The 23,849-nt window shown below is 40.4% G+C and overlaps 1 protein-coding gene across 14 annotated transcripts in view; it reads left to right on the top strand.

Moving 5' to 3' along the window:
* NHSL1 (NHS like 1) overlaps window positions 1–23,849 on the top strand; it is a 177,981-nt gene that overhangs the window by 134,466 nt on the left and 19,666 nt on the right. For 10 of the 14 annotated variants that reach the window (XM_014268565.3, XM_014268564.3, XM_074537636.1 and 7 more), the window contains exons 3-5: window positions 8,219–8,346; window positions 17,243–17,435; window positions 22,325–22,456. In XM_014268565.3, coding sequence (XP_014124040.1) covers window positions 8,219–8,346; window positions 17,243–17,435; window positions 22,325–22,456 — 453 coding nt within the window. Of the gene's footprint in view, window positions 1–8,087; window positions 8,110–8,218; window positions 8,347–17,242; window positions 17,436–22,324; window positions 22,457–23,849 lie in introns of those variants that run through there. The other 4 variants (XM_014268566.3, XM_026794836.2, XM_005489232.4 and 1 more) reach the window with 2 other exon arrangements.

The following is a 23,849-nucleotide window of genomic DNA, read 5'->3' as shown; positions in this document are numbered from 1 at the left end:
GCTTTTCTGTATGTACTGTTAAAAGATATAGAAATACCAGTATAAAACCGCATTCTGGGGCAAGGGATGGGAATAATAAGGAAGTTGGCTGGGTTGGCAAAGGCTGGTACTAGCCAGAGCACCTAATTGAGCTGTTGAGTAGGAGTTTTTTCGGCTGGGTGGCAACAGTACTCCATCTGTTGAAATCCCTGACCCCTTTAACTGGGAGTCTGAACAAAATATGGTGCACTGGATATATCACAGCTGAAATTCATGAACTTGCTTTGCAGTCAGCATTGGTTACAGTTCAGTGGTTGCACAAGTGCATCATTGCTGTGGCTTTACAGCATATTTTAAAGCTTTGATATGGAAGCAGTCTCTGTGATAGTCAAAGTTCTGCAGATGATATGGGGATTTATACATTTAAAGAAAATGGGACATGATCCAAGCTGAGTGATTTTTTGGGGAGGAATGTGAAGTGGTAGAGGCAAGCTGTCTGCTGCATATTTAGATCCAGAGACAAAAATAGATGCTGTATTGGAGTTAAATTGAGCTGCTTTTTTTGAAGTCATGTTTAACTTGAGATATTTGTGAGAAACAAGATTGCCTTTGTACAGCTGAGCTTTTATATAGCCTGTCTCATCTACACACAGAGAACTCTGCATTCTTAACCCCAGTTTACAAATGAGGGAACCATAAAGAGGCACAGAGTGAAAGGTAGTAATTTCAGTTAGATTTACTAACCAAAGAAACCTTTGAACTAGTGTGTCTGTTTTAATTATAGTCCCAGGCATAATAATTCGCAACAAGCTCTTTATCTTGGAAAGTAACCTCCCTGAAATTCCCCACTTAACTGCATATTCGAGTGTTACCTTGGTTTTATCCCTGTCTTACCACACTGCTCTGAGCAGGCAGAGAGGCAGCCATGCCTTTTGAAGAGGTCCTGGTTCAGTGGTCAGATTGTGTGTTGGTGCTTAGCCCCAGACCATATGACAGTCCCAAACAAAGCACAACTCTGGCTTTTACAGGGGACAATCTTTTGCGTAGTGTTCTGAGAACACCATTAGGAAGCTGAGATTTAGCCTGTGCCCACCTCATCTGTAAAAAACTTAAATTTGTATCTAAATGAAAAATGCTTTTAACTTGCTAAAGCCCATCATCCATAGAACCCTCTTAGGTTCTCTTGCCCCTCATGAGAAGGCCTTGCAGCAGTGGACCCAGCCCCAGCCATTACTGGCGTGGTGATGATGAGAGTTTTGGCTTCTCAAGTTCTTCCTTAGTTGGATTTATCCTGAGTGCCTTTCTGTGTATTCCTATGCTGCAGGCAGTGTGTACATAGGTGTTTGGACTCTGAATTTAGGAGGCACATACATGAAATTTAGATCATGCCCTGTCTGACTGCAGAAAGGAAGTCCTTGCCTGGATCTAACCCGCCATGATTTGCTCAGATGCAGCAATGCCGGCTCAGAAATCCTGGTCTTCAACACCCACACCTGTCTGTCACAAGCCCACCAGATCTTAGTTGTCTCAACTCAACTGGAAAAACAAATTCAAAGTCTCTAGCAAGTAATTTAAAATTATACGCTGTTACTTCCCAGTGGTGAAAGTAATTTCTTTTAAAACCAAAAATATTGATACTTTGATTATTAAAGTGCAGTGTCACCTGTAAAGTAAGAGGTAATTTTGAACAGTTTGAGTTCACAAGACAAATGTATACTGTACTGCAGTCTGTCTGGTTTTAGGTGAAATTTTGAAAAGCTACTTGTAAGACAGTGTTTGTAGTTGTGACTAGGGAGGAACATGGTTTGGGGATATTTACAGAAGAAGTTAACTACAGTGTCTTTGAAGGCTGAAAAAAAAAGGTTTCTGGTCCTGGAGAGTAGAGTGGTTTTCCAGTGATATGTGCAGAGAATGGATAAATGTGTTTTAATATACTAGTCAGCAGATTTATTTCTCTGGTTGACAATTTAGCTGACTTGAGCAGTTAATAGCCTCTCTGTAGTAAGAAAAAGAAAAATACAAGTTCCAACATGAAAGGCTCTGCCAAGAAGTCACTCAGACTTCAGCTGAGATAGTTTTTCAAGCATGCAGATGAAGCTGTCAGCTTGTCACATGTCCCTTCTTGCTGACAAGGAGACAGCAAGAGGTGATATAAAAGTAATTGATGTGTGTGCTGGTCTTTCCCCTTTCTACATTTATACCTGGGAGTTTTTTGTTTCAGCAGCTAAGCCAGGCAGGCAGCCCATCTGCTCCTGGTCCGACTTACATGTTATTTTAATCTCTTTGGATTTTACCAGTTAGTCTTGAGTTCCAGGTCCTGTTCTTGCATAAAGGGCAAATTTAGATGTTTCCAGGATATAATTTTCCTGTCTTTTTATTGCTTGACCCATGCAATTGGATGGGAAGTTGTTCCAAACTAATTGGAGCTATTAAGATGTCTGAATAACTTTGATGCCAAGTTTCTAAGTTTATACTAGTCAATATCATGGTACTTTAATTCTTTAGCTAGTACCTTTGCTGATTACTAATAAATATTTAAAAATGTGGATTTTAGTTTTTTAATATTAGCCTCTTCAATATATGCTTGTGAGAGTGGGCCTGAGTGTGTACATGTGAATGTAGACAGCTACAGAGCTTAAGGCCTGATCCTGCAACAGTCACGTGAGCAGTGTTTGCTTACAGGAGTAATCAGAGTAATCCCATTAGGGCTGATTTAATGAGTGATGGGTGCACTTTCCGGCCTGAGACGTGAGGGACTGGTCCAGGATGGTGGCATAAATCTGTGGCTCTGTGCTCTTGCTGGGGCTTTGCCTTAGGGAGAGGTCTCGGGCTCAGACGGGCTCTAGCCATGGAAGCCAGCACCTGGAGGCTTTTCTCCCTGCAGACAGGTACATATGGGGCACACTAACACTGACAGGCAAAATAATTGTTTTAGGAAGAGGCTTGTTAAAAATAACACTTTTGCACAGTTCATTTACAGTAAAAAAATACAAAGCACAACTTCTGAAAAGAACTGAATCCATGTCGCCCTGACCAGTTCTGCTTCTGACAGGGTAATGCATTTTCCTTCATAAAAACTTCAGGATATGGCAACAAGTTTTATGGCTAGGAAGCTCAGCAGGTACCAAACGTTACCCACGTTGGTTAAAGGAGAGGAAAAGAGCCAGTGCATCCGGTCCCCTCCCAGCAAACCCAGCCTTCCATCTGTTGTGGCACGGTGTGGCGTGTAGGTCTGACAAGGTAAACGTTAATCCTGCTTTACCACGGTAATTCCATGTCAGACGAATTACTGAGGTATCAGTGCCGTGCCTTCTGTTCACTCCCGTGATTTGCGCCTCAAATTGTCATGCGAGAATATGATTTCAGTTGTTGGAAAAGCAGGAAATTGCCTCTGTGTTTGAGACTTGTGTGTGTTGCCGACTCAGGGGCACATATGAGTTCCTTGTATGTAATAGAAGAGAGCTGGGCTGAGAGGCCTCAGAGGTAATTTCATACCCTTGGCCTGACAGTCTGTCACAAAGGCCGTAAGCTTTTATATGGAGAGATGGAGTTATTCACAACAGTGCTGAATTCTGTGCCATGGCTCGAAGCTCTGGTGCAGAATTGCATATGGCTGGTTGAGCCTTTGCTCTCGGTTTGCTGCTGCAGGTACCTGCCTCTTCCCCAGCTTATTTAGCAGGAGGGAAGAGAGCAGAGATGAGTGATGCACAGGACATGTCCCCAGCATGCTTCTGTCTGATGTCAAGATTTGGCAAAGGCTGCAATAATGCAATCCTAAGGAAATATATGAGTATCTGGGTATATAGCAGAGACTTGGGCATGATTGTATCGGGCACTGACAGCTTAAACACATTTGCTTTGGTTGTGTCTCCCAAAGCCTGTTGTAATAACTGTGGAAATGATGAAGGGGCCCTTAAAAGGGCTTCATCTGCATTTCCCACGTACTTTCTTCACGCTTAACTAAAACTACCCTGTGAACAGCAAAACATAAGGAAAAATTTCAGGAAAGATTTAATTTTTTAGGAAAGGTTTCACTTGTACCATGTAAGTGGAAAGAAATTATTATATTATCTAATGAGAGTAATTTTTGAGCAGTACTTCTAATACAGAGGAGGTTCCGAAATTTAATGTATCACTAGTATGGAAGGAAAACAAGAACAAATGTATGGTTTCACCTAGCCAGAAAAGCACTTGCAGGGCAGCAGAAGGTGACAGGCAATGTCCCTGTGCACTTGGCCTCAGAAGCAATCAGTCAGGAGATGAAGGGGAGGGAAGTAGCTTCAGACTTTTGAATTGTGGCAGTACCCAGTGCAGCCACCAATTGCAATTGCCAACGCACTAACACTTTCCTGATTTTCCTGGAATTAGTGTTTGTGTAAGCAAAATTGGTTCATCTGGGGCATAATCATATTGTTGCACTTTTCAGATCAGATTCATGTGAAAATGACGACTTGGAGTTTGCCTGCAGCATGTGCTGCAGATCTGGGCTGGTGAGCACACCCTCAGGAGCAGGTTGTGTCCTGCCTGATGCAGTGTCCTGGGGTTCCACCTGGCAGTTCTTTGGTGGAAGTACGAAAAGCTGTGCATGGTTTTGAATGTTGTATAATGTGGGAAATGGCAGCCAAGAGAGTGTATGTCCCCAATTCAACTGGTGCTAATGTATTGTCATTCTTTAAAATGAAGATTTTTAATAACTGGAACTGGATGGATCCTTCTGTTAGCTTGTCAGCTTCAGTGCAGACATCTCTGAAATAACATGCATAACCGTGAGAACTTTTTCACTTAGTATATAGTGCTCTTCTCTGTTTGGGGCTGTCAGACTAGCACAACATATTGTTCCTTTGGGAAGAAGGGAGGCTTTCCAAGAGTAAGTATCTGGAGTGTTTCCTAGACTAAGTATGTCTCGCTTCTTCATTGTTTTTGTTTACAAAAATAAAACCCCGATATCTGAAAAATGTGAACCTCATTAATTACAGGACACTGTGTGCACCTCTAGTAAGAGTAAGGAGATGGAGGGGAGGAGCCTCTAGCTGGAACAGTTTTAGACAGCCAGCCGTTGCCCCCCTTGGTTTGGCAGCATCCTACCGTCAGTCAGGTGCAATGTGTGACCTTGTGTTGTGCTTGTAGGCTGTTCCACCATGGAGTAAAACATGTCTGCCTAAAGCCTCTGGTGAGGTTTGTTGGCCTTGGGTGCCATCCACAGTGTGTTTCCTGCTGTGCTGCAATACCTACAGTTACAGTACATAAAAAGCTGTTCTTGGGGACAAACCACCTTTTTCTTGGTTGCACCTAGCAGTTTTTGGCAATTTTGACTTCATCAGCAATAACTTCTGAAGTTACGTGGATTTTGTGTTGTGGACAGTGGGAGGTTGTGAGCTTGATAAGCTGACAGGTTGTTATTGATAGTCCACTTGACCTTCTGATGGAATTGAATCTTCAGCATTGATTTCCTTAAGTTTTTGGAGCTTTTCTGGGCTTCATGAGGTGCACTACTCATCATCTTCACCTTCTTGGCTAGGAAAATAAATAAGGTCAAACAATTAATATTAGAGCATTCATCTGTCACGCTCCAGAGGAGCCTGTCACCTCCAGAAGAGTCCTGTGACAACTGTGACTCCATGGGAAGCCCACACTGGAGCAGGCTCCTGACAGGCCCTGAGAATCCATGGATAGAGAAGCCCAAGCAAGAGCAGATCTGCTGGCAGGACTTCTGACCCACGGTAGGGAACCCCCATTGAAGCAGACTGTTCCTGAAGGACTGCTCCCATGGGACAACCACTGCTGGAGCAGTTTGTGAAGAATTGTAGCTCATGGGAAGGGTTCATATTGGAGAGTTTTTAGAGGACTGTCTCCCAAGGAAGGAACTCCACACTGAAGCAGGGGAATGACCTCCCTGAGGAGGAAGCAGCAGGAACAACATGATCAACTGACCATAACCCTCATTCTCCATCTCCCTGCGCTGCTGAGTGCAGAGGAGGTAGACAGTTGGGAATAAAGTTAAGCCTGGGAATGAGGGGAGGAGTGGGTGGAGTGTGTTTTTTAGGATTTGCTTTACTTCTCATTAGCATACTCTTATTTTGATTGGTAATAAATTCAGCCAAGTCTCCTAAATCAAGACTGTTTTGCCTGTGGTTTTAACTGGTGAGTGATCTCTCCCTGTCCTTTTCTCAGTTCATGAGCCTTTTGTTATATTTTCTCTCTCCTGCCTAGCTCTCTTCAGAGGAAGAGAGTGATAGAGCAGCTTTGGTGGGCATCTAGCCCAGGTCAGACCACCACAGGATTTTTTTGGTGGCGTGCCATGATGTCTGGTGTCAGAGAGTGTCAGGAGTGGCCAGCAAAGACTCTAAGCCTCAGTCCAAAAATGGGAGGAAAAATAATGGCATTCTTGTGCACCCCTTAGGTTGTATTCATGTTTGTTGGCAGTGATTAATGATTCCTCTAAAGGTAAAAGTTGCAGTGTCTAAGTTGACAACTTTGCGTGTTAAACGTGCTACAAGTTGATGCGAGTCTTTGGGCTGTCTTGCTCTGCCACAGTCTGTTTAGCCTGTTCATTTGTAGCTGAAACCAACAAACAATCCATCAGGGTGCTCACATCTGTGAGTGTTATGTGCTGGATCTGGCTGGATCCAGTACCAAATTTGGAATGGTGATGGAGGAATTTGCTTTGCTGTGGTTGCTGACAGTCATTTTTCAGCCCCTCCTGAAGTACAGAAACAGCTTGCCAGATGTGCACAATGTCAGCATGCTCACACATGTGGAAAGGGTAAACAGGGTCTCCAGCCCTCTGATCTTCAGACACAGCCATTGATTTGGATCTCAAAACCCACACTGCTGCTGGTCCTTTAATGGAGAGAGAAGAAAAGGTTCCTGTCACACTGCCCTTTTGGACACATTAGGGATACATAGGCAAGGACATACGTCCTGCACCAATGGAAGTGGCTGGTTGTCAGTGTAAGCTTGCCTCCTCAGTGTCCATGTGCAGGTACAGGAGAGTCCTTATTGATTAAATCCTCACAAATCTGTGGTTCCTGTAGATCAGTTAACCTGTCAGCACAAATCCTCCAGACCTTGGTGTCAGAACCATCTGGGCATAACAGAGGTCATGTATGCTGGAGATGCACATTGTAAGTCCACCTAATCATTTGCCAGGCAAAAGCCTCTCTAAAACCTTGCCCTTGGTATAAGCACTGCATCTTTTCTATTTTAAGGAGTATTCAGAAGATCAGGATAGGCAGACAGATAATATAATCACAGAAAGGCCTTCTCCAGCAAGTGATGATAGAAGTGCTTTGTGTTGTGATAATGCCTATGTATTGTGCAGAAATTTCACTTCCTTAAATGGAAATACACCAAATACTTAATTTTTCTCTTGCTTTCATCATCTTTAAGCAGATTCAGATATCTGTCTTTGAAAGTGTAAAGCTAGCTGGTCGAATGAGTTGGGTTGCTGCATCTTGAACATTTAATTTTTCCTTATGCTCTGGCGTCTGTTATTCTTTAGCACAATCACACTGAATATCAATTAGGAGACAGGAGGATGATTGTGGAAAACTTGGTGAGGGGGATGCTATGCTGACTGGAATTTTGGCTATTGTGAGTGGGGATGCATGTCTGCTCTGAGCACTTTCTGAACTTTAGAAACTCTGTAGTATTAAACTATGTGTGCTCTGCAGCAACACAAGATTTTGAGATCCCTGTGATTTGCATTCCTCTTTCCAAAATCAGAGTAAATGGTCTCTTCCACGTTCAGGAAGAGAAGACAAGTGGTCAGTGCCAAAGTTATTTAGCAGATGGCGCTTGAGTAGTGAGCAATATCATCATCATTTCAAGTGTAAGGCATATAATAGATGTCTACCGGCCCGGCAAATGAGACCCCTGGAGTTACTCTCATGCATCCGTCTCCCATCCTGCAAGATGCTGCCATCTGTCAAGACACCAAGCCAGGCCTCACTTAAATAAATAAAGAAATCTCTTTCGCCCTTCTTTCCAAAGCACTTGCCATCGCCTGGGTTAATGCGCTCTGTGTGGGCTTACGTATGTCACACATGTGAGGGAGGAGGAAACATAGATACAAATATGAGGGACGCGCCCTTGGGTTCTGTCACTTGGGGCAGGCAATATTAATGCATGGTACACCTTTTCAGAAGAACATTCAGTACTTAAATGCCATTGAACACCAAGCATAAGCAGTAATGGCTCTTGCCATGATTGAACCTCCTGTTTCTCTTCCTTTTGGCAGAGTGTGACAAGCTGCGGCGGGATGGCTACCGGAGCTCGCAGTATTACTCTCAGGGCCCCACCTTCTCCTCGTCCTCCAGTGCAATCTGTGGAAGTTACCAGGATGATTATGAAGAAATTGAACAAAAGGTAATGGGGGGGAGGAAAGCGCTGGAAAAAATACTTGTGTGGTGCAGTGTAATTGCCTGCCATAACATGTTCAACTAAGGCAGGATTTTTAGAGGATCACAAAGACGTTTATTTCTTTGAATTGCAGTGACAGTAGTTCATCTGAATTTCATAGTGTCTTAAAACTCCCAATTTTACCCATGCAGTGATACACAGCTCCCACTGGCATGTTCAGAGTGCGAAAGAAGGGGTTTGGTAATGTTCTGGAGGGAAGACCCCAGCAAGGGTAGCTGCTAAGTTGCAGGAAGAGCTATTCAGCAGCCATCAGCATACTTGAATTGCAACGTGGATAGCTGCACACTTTGACTTGCTAATGAAGGTGGTTATTCAGTTAGGTAGGGGTTTTGTCCTAATGCATCACAACTGTTTAGTAAAGGCATCCAGAAAATGAAGATTGTTCAGTAAGTTGGGTTTATTGCCTTTATTGCCTTTCTTTCAGTTTACTTCATGATTTTCTTGCTTATATCCCCACATCTCAACTCTTAGAATCTAGAAATAAATAAAATAAAGAGAAGGAACAGTTGATCACAAGTTTTAAGAAAGTTATGAAGCCATATTGCTTTGTACATGAATTTATATGGATTTCAATTACAGAACTCCTAAGTTGTGTTACTGTTCTGAAGAAGAAAAGTTCTGCTCTCCTGCCTTTGTCTGTTGTGCCTGTAGGCTCTGAAGGAAAAGCTGACTGTGATGTAGTGGTTTAGGATGTTACTGCTGGGGTGTGTGCCTGCCTAAAACTGAAATGCCAGAGCTCCTAGCATTTTCAAGATAGATATTCTAGAATACATTGCCAAAAACAGCTCTTGCTTCGAGAGTGGGAGGATATCCTTGATTGTAACAGTTTAATTTCTTTGAACTGTTACTAAACCATATGTCCCTGTGTAACATGGACCAAATAACTTTTATCAACAAAATGTGCAGACCCTGAGAATGCACTTTAGTAGATACAGTGTTTTTGAGTTTTATCCTCCGTGGGTTTTAGTCACATAATAAGAGGTATTGTGGAATATGTAGTGTCTCTTGTCCAGGTGGTGATTGCATTTTATCTGGTATTGGCAGGGAATGTCAGAGCATCTTGTTTAGCTGTGTGTGGTATGTACTGGCAGTGAGCCGAGAATGTAAAGCACATTCATACTGTGGAATACATTATAATGGTAATTTGCAAAACCTTGCTGAGATCACTGGAATTATGATTTCCAATGGGGAAAGTATTAACACCTTGTTTGTTGCTATTAATGTCCTGCACATAAATGCATACATATATGCCATCAGCTTGCCTGGCCAGTGCTGTGCAGCATATAACCATCTGCACATGTAAAACTAATGTAACATTTAAAAAATATAAGTACACTTTTCTTTAAACAATTTGCATGAAAGTATATAAGCATGGGTGGGAATTCTTGGAGACTGAGAGCTGTCATCCTTTCTTGGTTAAGGGTTTTTTGAGTGTTAACATAATGTGTTACTAACAATTTCTGTGCATTCTGGAGAAAATTAATGCAACTAAGTATGCTTTAAATATAGGATAGCACTTCCATTTCAAATTGGAATAGGTTCCTTTAAATATTGTAGCTGAAAGGATGATTCAGAGCTGTGGAGAAAGATAGCTGCCAAACTGACAGTCGTGGCTGTTACTGACTATCTCAGAACCTTTGCCTTAACCCTGCCACTCTTATTTCCAGCTCACAAAGACATAAATTTCTTGTAAACTGTAGCGTGATTCTCCATTAATATTGTATAACTTTCTTTTTTGTGGAATTTTTTTGACCAGTATCTCTGTTTAATTGGCACTTTTTTTTTTTTTTAATGCTGTAAATGTTTGATATTTCTTTAGAAGATTGTGTACTTTCTTTAGAATGTTTACCACAACAAATTTCTGACCTTGAATTATTATCCTATTGGTAAAGAGCCAAGTAATTCTAATAAGTCTTATGCCTTGAGGGGGTTGTATTTCAGCTGTCAGGAGAGTTCTTTGGTAACGGTGTGGAACTGGGGTCACCAAAAATCCTGTGATTCAAAATGTGAACTCCTTATTGCTAGATGAAAGCTTTGTTGTCTATTTAAAGCAAAAAAGCCAACATTTAAATTCTGTGCTTGCAGTGTTTAATAATTGAAATTTGAGAACAGCAAAATAATGATGGCTGGATGAATACCTCGTTACTGTTCATAAACTTCTCGGTTGATATAATTGCCAACTTACAGCAAAAAAGAATGAGTGATATCACAAAGGAACCCAGCTTTCCCTGTTATTTTTAATCTGCTTCTAAAACTAAAAACCATAGCCAGATATTCTGCTTGTCTGTCTACAATGGAGACAATATGAAACCATTGTTAGGTGTTGATCCACAAGCATTTTCAGGTTTTGTGGAGGTGGATGTCTGTCAGCAGAGGGTAACAGTCACACCACCAAGCACGTTGGTTCAGCGTCTTAGGAAGTGTCTAAGATAAGCAGAACATGTGCTGTTCCAAAGGAAAAGCACTAAGGAGAAGCAGACCCAACTCAAAAATGAATGAACAAAATTAGAAAACATAGAAAGCTGGAGTCTCTTGAGTGGAAGTTGATATAAAATAAAGTGTTTGGATCTGCCTTTTTAATGTTGATTCTTACAAGTTAGATTAATGGAGCACAGGCCAAGCTCCAGTGTAGTACTGATCCTAATTGAGTTTGTTGGTGATTAAATTGGTTTACCTGGATTTTACATCTCAATACTGTGACCAGTCTTCTCCTTTCTCATATCTTACATGCTGCTGTTGGTGACAGAGCTTGGGAGCTATTCCTGTCCTTCAGTATTACTCTGTTTTACCAGTGTGAAAGATGTTTTGAAATGTCACGTTCAAACTCCAGTTCTCCTTATGTTCTGAAATGTATGCTTGTGTATATTAACTGTATTTGTCTTTTGTGTGGTTTTTTTCTTACTCTTTTTTCTTTCCCTTTTTATCACTCATTCTCTTTGTTTCTTTTTGTCTCACTCAACAGTCTAGTCTGTTAGACTGCATCTCTCAGTCTTGCATTAGCGCCTGCTGTAACTTGGTTCCCTGGAAAAATAAGGTACTTTGCCCACAGGTGGGACCATCCAGCTGCCATATCTGCAGCTTGATGTTACCTGTAGTATTTAGCCTATATGCAGTCTTTTTCTGCTCTTAGCCTTCAGTTGTTACCTGCTGCTTTTTTCTGCTTAGAAAAAAAAACCCAATTAAAGAAGAGTCCCATGCCAGGTTTGCTTCTTCTGTGTTCCTCTGTACTCCTTTTTGTCCGCAGTGCAGTAATCCTGTATTTGCTTGGTTCACAGAGTTTTTTATTCCCTTTTTTGTCTATTAACATTTGTCTCCTTTGAAACCCCTCCCCAAATGGGCGTTGTGTTTTATTTGATTGGCTGCTTCATTGGCTTTTAATTAGCCAAGGAAAAACTCTACTAATTTGGAGGAATGTGTCTTTCTTGAATGATAAATGTGAACTACAGAGAATACCTACTCCCAAGCATGCAGTATTGCACATATTATTTCTTTATTCCATTTATGAAAATGTTTGTGCACTCAAAATTCATGGTGTTTTTCCCTGCATCATGTCATTTGGCTTAGGAACTTTGTTTTGCTAGTTATGCTTTGGGTGAAGAGACACGACACTTCCCTTATTGGAGGACAGGGGGTGTGGGATGGGGTGAGAGTGTATTTTTGCCTCTGTGATCATCTGAACTGTTAGTTATCTCTCCAATTTCTGCACTAAACTGTTTAGTATCTTAAGTAGAAACAAGTGCTCTAACTGTACTGATTTGAGAAAGTCTAATGCAAAACTTTACTTGCTGCTAAGAGGAGGTAAAGTTGGGCACTTCAGTTTTGGAGGTGGGAATGCTAAAAAGCCCTGAGGTGTAAGGTCTGGCAGAGCTGGAGATGCCTCTGGGTGCTGGTGTCCTCAGGTGGCCTCCCTGCCCCTCTGCTGCAGTTGCATGGCACTGCTCTTGTAAGCAGCACATGTATTTTACACCGTTTACAGGGGTTTGATTTTTTAAAATCTGTGCCCTTTACTGAGCTGAAACAGCTGCTCATAACACATGAAATGCCAAAGCATAAGGAGGTGAGTACAGAAAATTTTGAACAAAGAAAAGAGGGTAATTCTTTGCATACTCAGACTGTACATAGTAAGGGGTAAATTGTGGGTGTTGAAGGTTTACATGAGTTTAGAAAGCAACTGGGCTACATTCTTGAAGGGCAAGGACTCCATCCAATGCTGAGAGAATATTCAGGAAGAAGTATCTGCTCTGTGCATCCTCAGATTTAAATTTTACCTTGATACAATTCATTGGTCTTTATCTTAAGGCAAATATTAGATAGGCTTTTAGAGCTCCAAATAGTACTGCTCTTGTGGTTTTTATCCCATTACAACAGAGAAGAGGAAGAAGAAAATAACATTTCTGCAGTGCTTGTTTGATAGTCAGTAATTTCACTGACAAAATTTCTTTCCTTACTGAGACACCATGAAGGGTATAAAGTTAAGAATTTAGTATGATAGCAGTGCTGGCTAGTGCAGCTGGAGATGTGTGTGTAGAACTAATAAAATGGAATTGTCTGTGAAAACTGAGGGAACTAGACTGGTGACCTTGGTCTAGAGGACATCGAAAAGAGTCAATGACTAATTCATCTAAAGTGTAAATTCATGTAAATTTATAATCTGGCAGTGTTCCATGAGACAGTGTGAAACCCCATGGGTTGAATTAGGCATGTGAAGTGCCATTCTCAGTTGGCTAGGTTTGGATCTTGGGTTTCTTTTCCCTGTTATTGGTTGTCTTGATCCCTTGGTGTTGGAAAAATGTCCCTTGAAGCCATCAAACCTAGTAAGACACTGGAGGCAGAAATAGGATGTTGGCAAATATAATAGACAGCTGAACTCATATGGCTGCTGCCTGCAACACTGATTTTTTTTCATTTATTTTGTTTTTCTGATAAATTATGATTTTAGAAGTGATTTTAGTAGACAGGATAAATGGCATGACTAGAAGTTTGAAGTCTCTTTGCTGAAAAGTAAAATTTGGATGGATTAAATTCTCCTGGAGGTTCCATCCCTTTGTAGATACTGTAGCATAAACGCCTGTTATATAAAAAAGATTTAAAATAAACAGATTATTTAGGCAGAGAGTGCTGCAAGATACATAGCATAAACTCATTTGTCATCTGAGACCTCTCAAATAGCATGAAAGTGCTGAGATAGTGAAACTCTTTTGTTGTATCTCAGCAGCTGAGTTGGCTGAGGGACAATATGTCAACAAGGCGTCGGAAAGGCTCCAGCTCACTGAGCCATATAGCTTGTCTATAGGATATTTATAGGCCATTTTTCTCCTGGATTCTTATTTTAACTCCCATTTGAAGGTTCATTCTTTTTCCCCCCTAGTGCATGTTTGTGGAAACACTGCAAGGTCCAAGGCTGCTGCTTTCACATCCCACCTTTATCCCTTACCATGTCCCTGCAAAAGAATGAATTCCAACAGATTTTCCTGTGGAGATGAGTGTAACAACCCATTCCAGGGATTTGGGCATTAAGACTGGCAGTAAAATTATTATGACTCAGAGATGCTTTAAAAATGGGATAAGTTATGAACATAGAGTTTATGATCAGCTGTGCCTCATTCTGCTTCCAGTGTAGCTGACCTGACTAGAGAAGACATTGCTGTCACACAGGAGCAATTCACTGCATCTTCCAGCAAGCTTCCGTGCTGTAAATATGGGAATATTTGCTAAAAATATGTAAATCTCATTTTCATCCTGATTAAAGAGGTGAATAATTTCTGTCTGAAGAAGGCTGAAAGATGAGTTGCTGCCTTCCTCTGTGTGTAATAAAGCTGTGCACAGCTTTGTCATGCGTATACCATTGTCACTGAGAGTACTTTGGAAAAAAGGATATAAGTAGAGACAGTCATGTTTCTTCAGGATCCATGGAAAATGTACCTACAGTTGAAATGTGAACACTTATGCCTACAACCAAAACCACTTCCATCTCTTCTACTGAATTATTTTGTGGAAGTATGTGTATGTGTGCTGTGTCAGTAGGTTGTTCTCACTGACACTTCTTTGAACTCAACTGCACCATTGAGTTTTCAGTTGCTTTTCATTGGTTATATACTCATATAACCTCACTTATTTCTGTCTTCCTCCATCTGTCCCAAATTTTCTCCGCTTTTAATTCTACAAAATTTCTGATTGATGTTTCACATTCTTTGAAAAATTAGGATTCCCTTGTAGCAGATGCTTCACTTTTTCAGTTTTTCTGTTTGTGTACTGTAATAAAAAACCTGTTCTGCTTGGCTTGGGTAATATCTTTGGAAAGGAAGCATGGCTTTGTAACCAGTATCTCTGCCACTTAACGGACTGGAGTAGCCCTTGGAGACAGCTGAGACCTGGCGCTGAAGTGCAGTCTGAAGGTGACGCTGATGCTGATGGTGGCAAGCAGGCAGTGTATTTGAAGGTCACTGGTGCTCATCCTCACCCCAAACAAACTGCAAAATTGTGCTTCTGTTGGTCTCTCTGATTCAGGTGGACAAAAGCTCGTTGTGGACCAGGGAAAGCAACACTTCTTTGCCTCAACCCTAGCTTACTTCGTCAAGTGCATATAAACATGCCTGCTGTGGCAGATGGGCTATCACCCCCCTGCCATGTTCCTTACAAACCCTTTCTCTCTCTCTCAATCACTTTTTAAACCTAACTGGGGGAAGCATGGCCTGGGAGCAGCTTTCCCTTCTTCAATGGCATGCCTGTCCCAAATTTCTTAAGTTAATGAAGGTGTTTATGAATTTGGGTAATTTGAGGTGGGAAAGTCCTTGTGTTTGTAAGTACATATATATGTGCCCACACTGTATATGTATGTAAACAGCGTATGGACGCACTCGAAGAAAAATGAGCACATGGTATTATTACTTGGGTTTAGAGCCTGTTAGAAACAGCTGAAAAAGTACTGGTGTCCTCCAAGAAGGTTGTATTGATAGAACTGCCAGGGCTTTCACTGGGCTGAGCCCTTACCTACAGAGCAGTATCTATCCCTTCCACAGCCTCTGTAGGAAGAAAATTCAGGGCTGTCAGAAATTGATTATTTCCTTGAAGAAAAGCTACCATGTTTTAAAGTGGGGTTCCAAACCACAGAATAATATTAGTAATGGTTTCATTGCCTGAAATGTTTTTTTCAGAGTTGCTTGAACAGTTTCTACTTTTCTCTTACTTTTTGCCTGGAAGTGGCTTTTATTTTCTATTTATTAAAGTGTTGGACTGTGTCCTAAAGAATATAGAGTCAAAGCATAACAGAATGAATAAATGGTTATTTATTTATTTATAAACAGTGGGAACTCCTCATAGTAACAGGAAGAAAATTAAAATCAGAAATGATAAACAGATGTTGTAGCACAGTGTTTGGGCATGTCTTTTGTATAACACTCAGGTACAAGAGAAAACAGATCACTTATTCTGAACACCCACAAGAATAAAAAATCCATCTGTTATAAATAGCTGTGATGTTTCCTTCCATGCCTGTGCAGCAGTGAGGGGGGAAAAGGCAGTGGCCCACTACTGACAACTCTGTTCTGAGTAGTATTTGACTTTCCGAAGGGAGAGAGTAATAGAGAAAAGGGGGGTGATTCTGGTCTGGTGGTAGGGAGGAAGGTCCCAAAGCAAACTCCTCTGAAGCAGAGGAGTCGGCAGGTTGGAGAGAAATCTCTGCTAGGGCTGCAAATGCTGTGCAGCTCCTCTTCCATGTGCTCTTTTTTGTTTTGTCTGGGGGCAGAAGGAGACTGTGATTGGTTTTTCTCCAGGTTTTCCTTCCTCACCTGTTTCTGGGATTGCCTGGAGTGCCTTGCTGCTTCTCTCAGGTTCACTTGGGTTTGTGACCACCTGCTAGAAGCCCCAGTGATGGACAAGTACTGTCCAGTCAGTAAAAAGCTGCTCCGTGGCTTTCTCTGCCATTATTGTCATGCAGGCAAAGACCTAGTAATGAAAACAGATTTGCTTCCCGAAATAAATGGGTTTTTTTGGCTTACAACTTTGGTGGAGGGATTTGCACAAGCTGCTGCAACCTGTTTTTCTCGTGCAGAAAGATTTTTGTTTTATTGGTTGGGTTTTGTGGTTTGTTTCTTTTTTTTCTTTTTTCTTTTTTTTTCTTAAATAAAGGACTTCATGGAATTGAGTGTAGCTCAAAGTGCCACTTTGAGAAGAAGTGACTTTTAAAATTATTGCTCTGTGGCTACTAATAATATTAAGTGCTTTACCCCTGAAACATGGGTAACCCCTTGAACTGTGGCATGAGTTTCTCCAAGACCAAAGTAAAATTACTTGCTTACCTCACTGATCCATGGGTGATGATTCTGTGGAATGGGCTGATTGGTTCTTTTACTGAGCTCTGCTAAAATCTGTCTTTTGGTAACAGGATTCTTGCTGAGACTTTACACATTCATACAACCTAGTGCAGCTGGAGCAAAGCAGTGCTCAAATCTCATCTTCTAATAGGGCATGGGGAAGTGAGAGGGGAAGGGAAGCAAACCTTGGTGCAGGGAGAGAAGGGCTAATCGCTGCAGTGTCAGTGTGTAAGGTGTAATTAGTTACTGTGCTTTGCTGTGTGCAACACCACTCCTTTCTCCTTCATTGGTGTATATTCATTAGACTAATCAAATGTCTTGGAAAAAATGCAGACTAGATGTTTTATTGTGCATTTTTTGTGTATGTTTAAAACTTCTCTTTATGTAGGTGAAAGTGTGATATTTGTGAGGGTGTGTTTTGCTCCACAAGCAATCAGTGCTGACTGCAGCAGCAACACCTTAGTAATACCACAGTCCTACCTATTTTTTTAGTAGTAAACTCACAGTGTTGTATATATTTTTGTTTGTAGTGTCCTGTCTCTCCCCCTGAAGAAGAAAAGCTTATTACCATCAAAAGGCCTAAAAGTCCAGCTACAAATGACTTATCAGATATCAACACTCAAACCAACTGGACTAAGTCTCTCCCACTGCCAACGCCAGAAGAGAAAATGCGACAGCAAGCACAAGCCGTCCAAACAGATGTGGTTCCTATTAATGTGACTGGTAGGCTTTTAATTTCAGTAATTGCATTACACTGATGAGGGAGGGCAGAGATGAAAGGGGATCGTACAGTTGGCTAGACTTTCGACACTCATTTATTCAATGCATGAATTTTCAATTACTTACCACACCTTTCTGTGAAAACCATTTTGCATTTAATAGTCTAAATCTGAACTTAATTAGAAAATATCAAAATCCCTTGAAGTTGTCAATAATGGAGATAGTTAAAATATATGGGCTTGAAACAGCGTTAGATATTCACAAAGTGCAAGAAGATGGCTGATAAATAGCAGTGTTTTGCTGTGGGCTGCACTGAGGATATGTAATTGAAAATCACATTCATCCAGTATTGATGATATTGTAAGATTTTCTTCTAGGAATTTTATTTAAGGAGGGTAGTCAGGAACTTCTGTGTTCCAAAGACTAAATGTTACAAAAATCAAGAAAAAAAACTCTAGGGTCTAATTTTTATCAGCAACAAAAGTTTTAGGTGTCAAGGGAGAGTAGGGTTAGAACAGCAAACGTTAATGATGGTAGCACCTTTGAGTAATACTCCACGTAAGACATTCCACTTACATAACCATAGTCCACATCTTCTTGTTATGAACTGTGTATTAACTCTTCATTTTGAAAATGCTCTTTGATTTTACAGTTGCAGAACTCTGACTCTGTGGAAGTTAAATTACCTTAAAGCCTAATGCTGAATAGATACTTCATTGTGTGTAAAATTGAATTTCTGTCAAAGATGGAATTATCACTTCAGTTTAATAACCCCTTTTTTTCTGCACAGTATCAAGATTGTCTCTCATTAGTTAATTCAAATAACTGACTGCTTGCCTGCCAAAGCCAGGATGATATTCAATATCCAATTTATTTCAGATGCCATATGGCGTGCTCTGACTCCATGCTTACTCTGACAATCAATAGCTTGCAATGTTTGGTTTTGTTTTGAAAGTAAATTAGGTTCTCTATCCCTTCATGACTACCAATGCTTTTTTCACCTGTATTTTTATAAACTAGTATTTTAATTAGTATTATTTAATAGTATTTAAATAATCTAGTAGTATAGGAACAGGACAGCTGTAGCAAACATCAGCAAGCTCTGAGAAGTCAATAACAAATTATTCCTTAAATAGTAGAAAGTATTTGAAGTAAACTGGTGAAGACAACATGAAATTATGAATACCCCACCTCTGGAAAACTAATAAAAGGAAAATACATGCAATCCTGAAATGTTACTAGCCAGTAGGTATTATCTAGGGAATTTAGGGAACAGATGCAGAAGGCAAGTTACGGGAACAACAGATAATCTGACATAATCAATAAGCTTGAGTTGGGCTTAGATACTGTGACAGCAGGAACACAGTTTACTTAGAGAAACAGTAATCTGTTGTTTAATTTAATGACCCTGCATACTGCAGAAGATATGGGAGAAGTCAGCAGATGAGAAGAAAAATGAGGTAAAGGGATCAAATAACTCATAGAATGAATTCAGCATCATGTGGAACATTACCTTGTTTGGATAAATTATGCTTGTGACTTCAGCCTGCATAGTTTGATTGATGTAGCAAAGCTTGTGTCCACTGGATTGTTTAGCCAGGACTCAGGAAACTCAGCAATTCTCAACTTTTGTGATAGAAATGGTGCACATGCATATTATATCTCACTTTCCTGGAGTGTGTGATTGAGCACTTACTCCCTTTTAAACATGGTAATTGGAAGAGATAGAAAGGGAGGGCATTAAAGGAAGACTGCTTTTACATCACGTGATCTGGTCTCCAGGATCCACCCTTCATTCCCCTTCCCTTGAAATAATTGTATTGCTACTGTGAAACAAGGCAAGCTTGTGAGCCACACACAACATACAGAAAAAGCTGCTGTCCTTGTTCCTTTTAAAAAGTCACAGTCTGCTTCCCTCCGCTTCTCTCCCACTCACTGAGTAATTTTGTTTTGTGAAGTTCCTTATGTTACTGCACGAGGCAGGAAAAAAACTGACAAGAAATCCGGTGCCGTTTGTTCAACATAACACAGAACAAACCACTGAGGATTTTTGTGTTCATTTGGCTTTTTCCGTCACACACTCTTTTTCTTACTCTCCCAGAAGAGAGGTCAAAAAACTTCTGTTTTATTACTCCTGGCCTGGAATAAAAGGTTAACCTCTGAAGAGGCTGCTGACAATTGATAACGTTTTCAGCAGTGCATTAGCGGTGATTCTGCTACAAAGGCCTCTCACGTGGCTGTGCAATAAATGCTCCATGAGTTCAGCTTTCAGGGCTCTTTGGTGAACAGATTGCAACTAATACAGTAGTCATAAAAATCTGTTGAATAGCCTGAAGGTGCAGGGGCATTGCATTAGGCTTACAAGCTGCTGACTAGACATCCAGATTTGGAAGCAGTTTCAGTCTCGGAGTGCCTGGGCTGAGCTTTATTCTGGAAGGGCTTGGACTGAATTTTTCTGTGGTGGCCAGTCTTTACATTTACATATCCTGTGGGTTAGAATATATGTATGTATATATAATGGTGTCTGTTCTCATGGGCTTTCTGGAACTAACTTTCTTTCCAGATGGAGGAGTCTGGTAATGGTGGAGGTGATCAGTGCCAGGCTGGATCCTGCAAAATATTTAAGCATTTGCTTGAGTCCAGCTTGACTGACTTCAGTGAGATTTAAGTGCATACTTAAATATTTTCTGTGTATCCAAGGAAACTGGGAAACTGAGTATACTGCATGTGAGACAACTGAATAAAGTATATAAGGAATATATGATTTATTACAAACCTGTAAGAGAAGGAGAAAGATGTTCTTAAATCTGTAAAATATATTTACTGTTGATATTGATATTTTCTAAAATGAAAAAGATGACAGTGAAGAAAGAAAAAAAGACTGAGACATTCTGATTTTGCTTGTTGGATTTCACTGAAGTTGCTGTTTTGAAATTCTACAGATTTGTATCATGGCCCTTGTGTATCAAAAGCCATTCAAGATGGATTGATTGAGTTAGCTTTTAGGTTGCTCATTTGGAACAAGTTACTGTGGATCATTTGACACAGTAATATTTTTCCATGACCATCCTGTTTGTGCTGCCTGAGCCTTCACGTAAAAGACTCTCTCATTGTTTGCACCCTCTGCTTACCATTTGTGTTTTATTCCAAGGCTTTATTCAAAGCTGCATTACAATTTTCTTGTAACGCACCATCTCAGGCATGATTGTCAGCCTTAGAGTTGATTAAGATACGTTCAGAGATGCAAAATTTTCTCCTTCAAATCTGTTGGATTTATGTAACGTGGTAAGAATTATTTTTATGATCCTGCAGGACAGGATAACCTAATGTCCTCACTTTTGCCCATATGGGTCCTAACATCCTAATAGTGGTGCTGCCCAAGACAGTGGATAGTTTGTCTCAATATTTCAGGACTTCTAAGCCAGTGGGATCCATAGCTCTCAATTTTATAGTTCCCATGGGCTTTGCCTCCTCCCTTAATCTGACTTCAGTCAATCCAAAAGTTGGACAAAACTGTCGTTTTGTAACTGCAAGGATTCCACTCAGCAAAAGTGCGGCCTGTGGTCAAGGCTCTGGTCAAACAGAGTCAGAGTCTTTATATTTACAACATGGTAAATGAAAATGCTGCATTTTTTCCCTTGCATTTTCACAAATCCACATGCTGCACTTCAATATATGACTGTGTCTTTAACTGTTACAGCGGCAATGAGGTTTGCTATGCTACTTGCACGACGCACATCGTACTGATGTGCAGTCAGCCAGGGGTAATTTTTATGATGTATTAGTTACTGTGCATTAATCACTTTTTTGAGGTAAATAATTTGGTCATCAATTTTCAAAAAAAGTATAAAATGGAAAAAAACAATGTGCAATGTATATCAAGGTTTTCCTGCCTTTAAGTTTTAAATGGATCATCTAAAGGACATTGAGCAGTGCTTTAAAATGCTTAAACTTGTAAAAAGGGAACTTATATGTGAGCTACAGGGGGCAGCTGTTAAAGTTTTAAAAGTGGCAGAGAATTAGCTTGTGATCTATAGTGCAATCTTTATCTTACTGCTAGTGAAATGGCCAAATTATAAACCTCTAAACAAAAGTGAATTCCTAAAGAAAAGCTTCTTTATAATAGTGGTGCTTCTGGGTCCCATTATGATACAGCACATGGTCATCATACGGCTTTGTCTGGCAAAGTGCACTTACACGTTTTTTTTTAGCTCTCGGCATTGTATATTTTTACAATCATCTGTAAAGTTTCAATTTTAAGCAGCTTTCGCCCTGAAATATTTATGAGTCCACGAGATCAGTTTGATCTCTGTGTGCTCCCTAGTTCTTATTTGTATTCGTGCTAAAGGATCAACACCAGAAATGCAGTACACTTGACAGGTTCAGAGGAACTTGGAATGAAAAAAAGGGCCTCATGCGAATTAATGATGGAGCTGTGCAAAGGCATCGTAATAGCTGTTGCCAATAGCAATGTCTGTTCCCGCATAAACCATTGTGGCCCTTCATTTTCATGAGCAGATTTGCTTTTTCTGCAGCTTATTACTTAAAAATAAATTAATAAAAAAACACAGAAAAAGCTATGAAGGGCCAAATAAAAGCAAGGATTCTCTTTGCTTGTGGAATTAGAGCTGCTCTCACCAAATACGTGTTGGGCTCAGGAATTCAAAATTCCTTTTAAAATATGCAGTATTGTGTAATGGATATTTTTGTCTAAAGCCTTACTGTGACAGTGTGCTGTATCTTCCTTCAGCGTAAACCTTCATTGTAGGACCAAGCTAACACCATTTATTAATGCCTTTTTTTCCATTTCTACAACAAAACTAGTGGAAGAAAGTGCATGATGTCAGTGTGCTTGGAAGTAATGTTGCTTTGCTTGTTCTACCATGTATTAGGGGAGAATTTCGACCGCCAGGCCAGCATTCGGCGGTCTCTAATTTACACAGACACGGTGGTAAGACGGCCGAAGAAAGTCAAAAGGAGAAAGACTATTACAGGAATCCCTGACAACTTACAAAAGGAGCTAGGTATGGCTCATCAGAACTGTATTCCATCCACTGTTCATTGTCACTGCTTATCATTACTCGACTAATATCATCACCAGTGCTCATGAAACCAAATACAGTCTGATAGCCTATTTCAGTTCCAAATATGTGTGTGCCTCCTTGCCACCTCTTGCATTGGGAAGCTGGGACCTTTAATCTGTTCACTTCCATCTGTTAAAGGGAACAAGGTGTTTGGAAAATGGTGTACTGGTACAATGAAAACCTGCAGGGATGTAAGGTGTCTGGACTTTAATGGTTTCCTTCAGATTTGGTCATCTTCTCCAGGATGGTCACCAAAGCAAAACTGAAGTGAGCAGACGTTTTGGCTTGTGAGTAATTACTTAGTGGAGTAAATCAATTTATGGATGCCTTCCTGAACCTGCGGAGGATTGCATCAAGAGTGGAAAACCTCTTTTCCAGTTCAGTGTTGGCAACCCCTTAAGTATCAGTGTTACATGATTGGAGTAACTTATCTGGGTTTATTAGCTATTCCATATATTCTAAAGGAAGTTCCCTTTCCTTTAGAATGTATGGAAAAGCTAATAAGCCAGGTAAGTTGCATTTATTAAGACGGAGGACTGCCTGAGGTAGTGTAAATGTGACCTATCTTCTTCCCACTTGGTAGTAGATGTGAATTCAAAGTTGATCAAGCAATCTGGATTTTGGCAGATCTTTCACACACTTTTTGCAGAATTCTTTGATTTAAATTGTGGGGGTTTTTTTTAATTATTTCAGCTTTTCCCAGGTTATAACTTCACAGATAAAAATATTAAATCTTCTTCCCCCCCCCCCCTTTTTTTTTTTCTGTGTAGAGGAGGAATATGTTTTAAAATAGTCTGGCAGAACTTCATATTGGTGCTTTACATGTGAAATCCTCTCATATATTGATGATTTCAGTAAATTTTACTACCTTGCATGTTGCAGCTATTTCTTTTTTAATCCTGTTTTCAGTTCTTGGTTATTTTTCTGGATTTTTCAGAAACAGAAGCAAAAATCTGTGGCTTGTTTGGATGGGTTTGAAATGAGCTAGAGGGTCTGGCACAGAGAAAGGCAAGAAACAGACAATTTCATGCAGAGAAGTTTGTGAGTGGAACTGTGCTCCTTCAGCATCTGTAATTGAACAGTGCCCTGCCATGGGAATCCACTGCCTCAAGAAAGCATTTCCAAAATGTTAAGGTTACATTATGACCACTTCAAAAAGATGTTTCATGCTTGAAAACATCAACCATGGTTCTATTTGGTGGAGTAAACTGAGAATGCTGTTGGCATCTATCCTGTAAAGAATTCTTCAATCAATACCTTCAAAGAAGTTTATGACTTGCCAATCTGTTCGCTAAGGGTGACAAATTTTTACCTTGATTTTCGTCTTTCATGT

The sequence above is a fragment of the Zonotrichia albicollis genome, chromosome 3 (assembly GCF_047830755.1).
Source record: "Zonotrichia albicollis isolate bZonAlb1 chromosome 3, bZonAlb1.hap1, whole genome shotgun sequence".
Classification (NCBI taxonomy): domain Eukaryota; kingdom Metazoa; phylum Chordata; class Aves; order Passeriformes; family Passerellidae; genus Zonotrichia; species Zonotrichia albicollis.
This window is presented reverse-complemented; position numbering and strand designations above follow the sequence as displayed.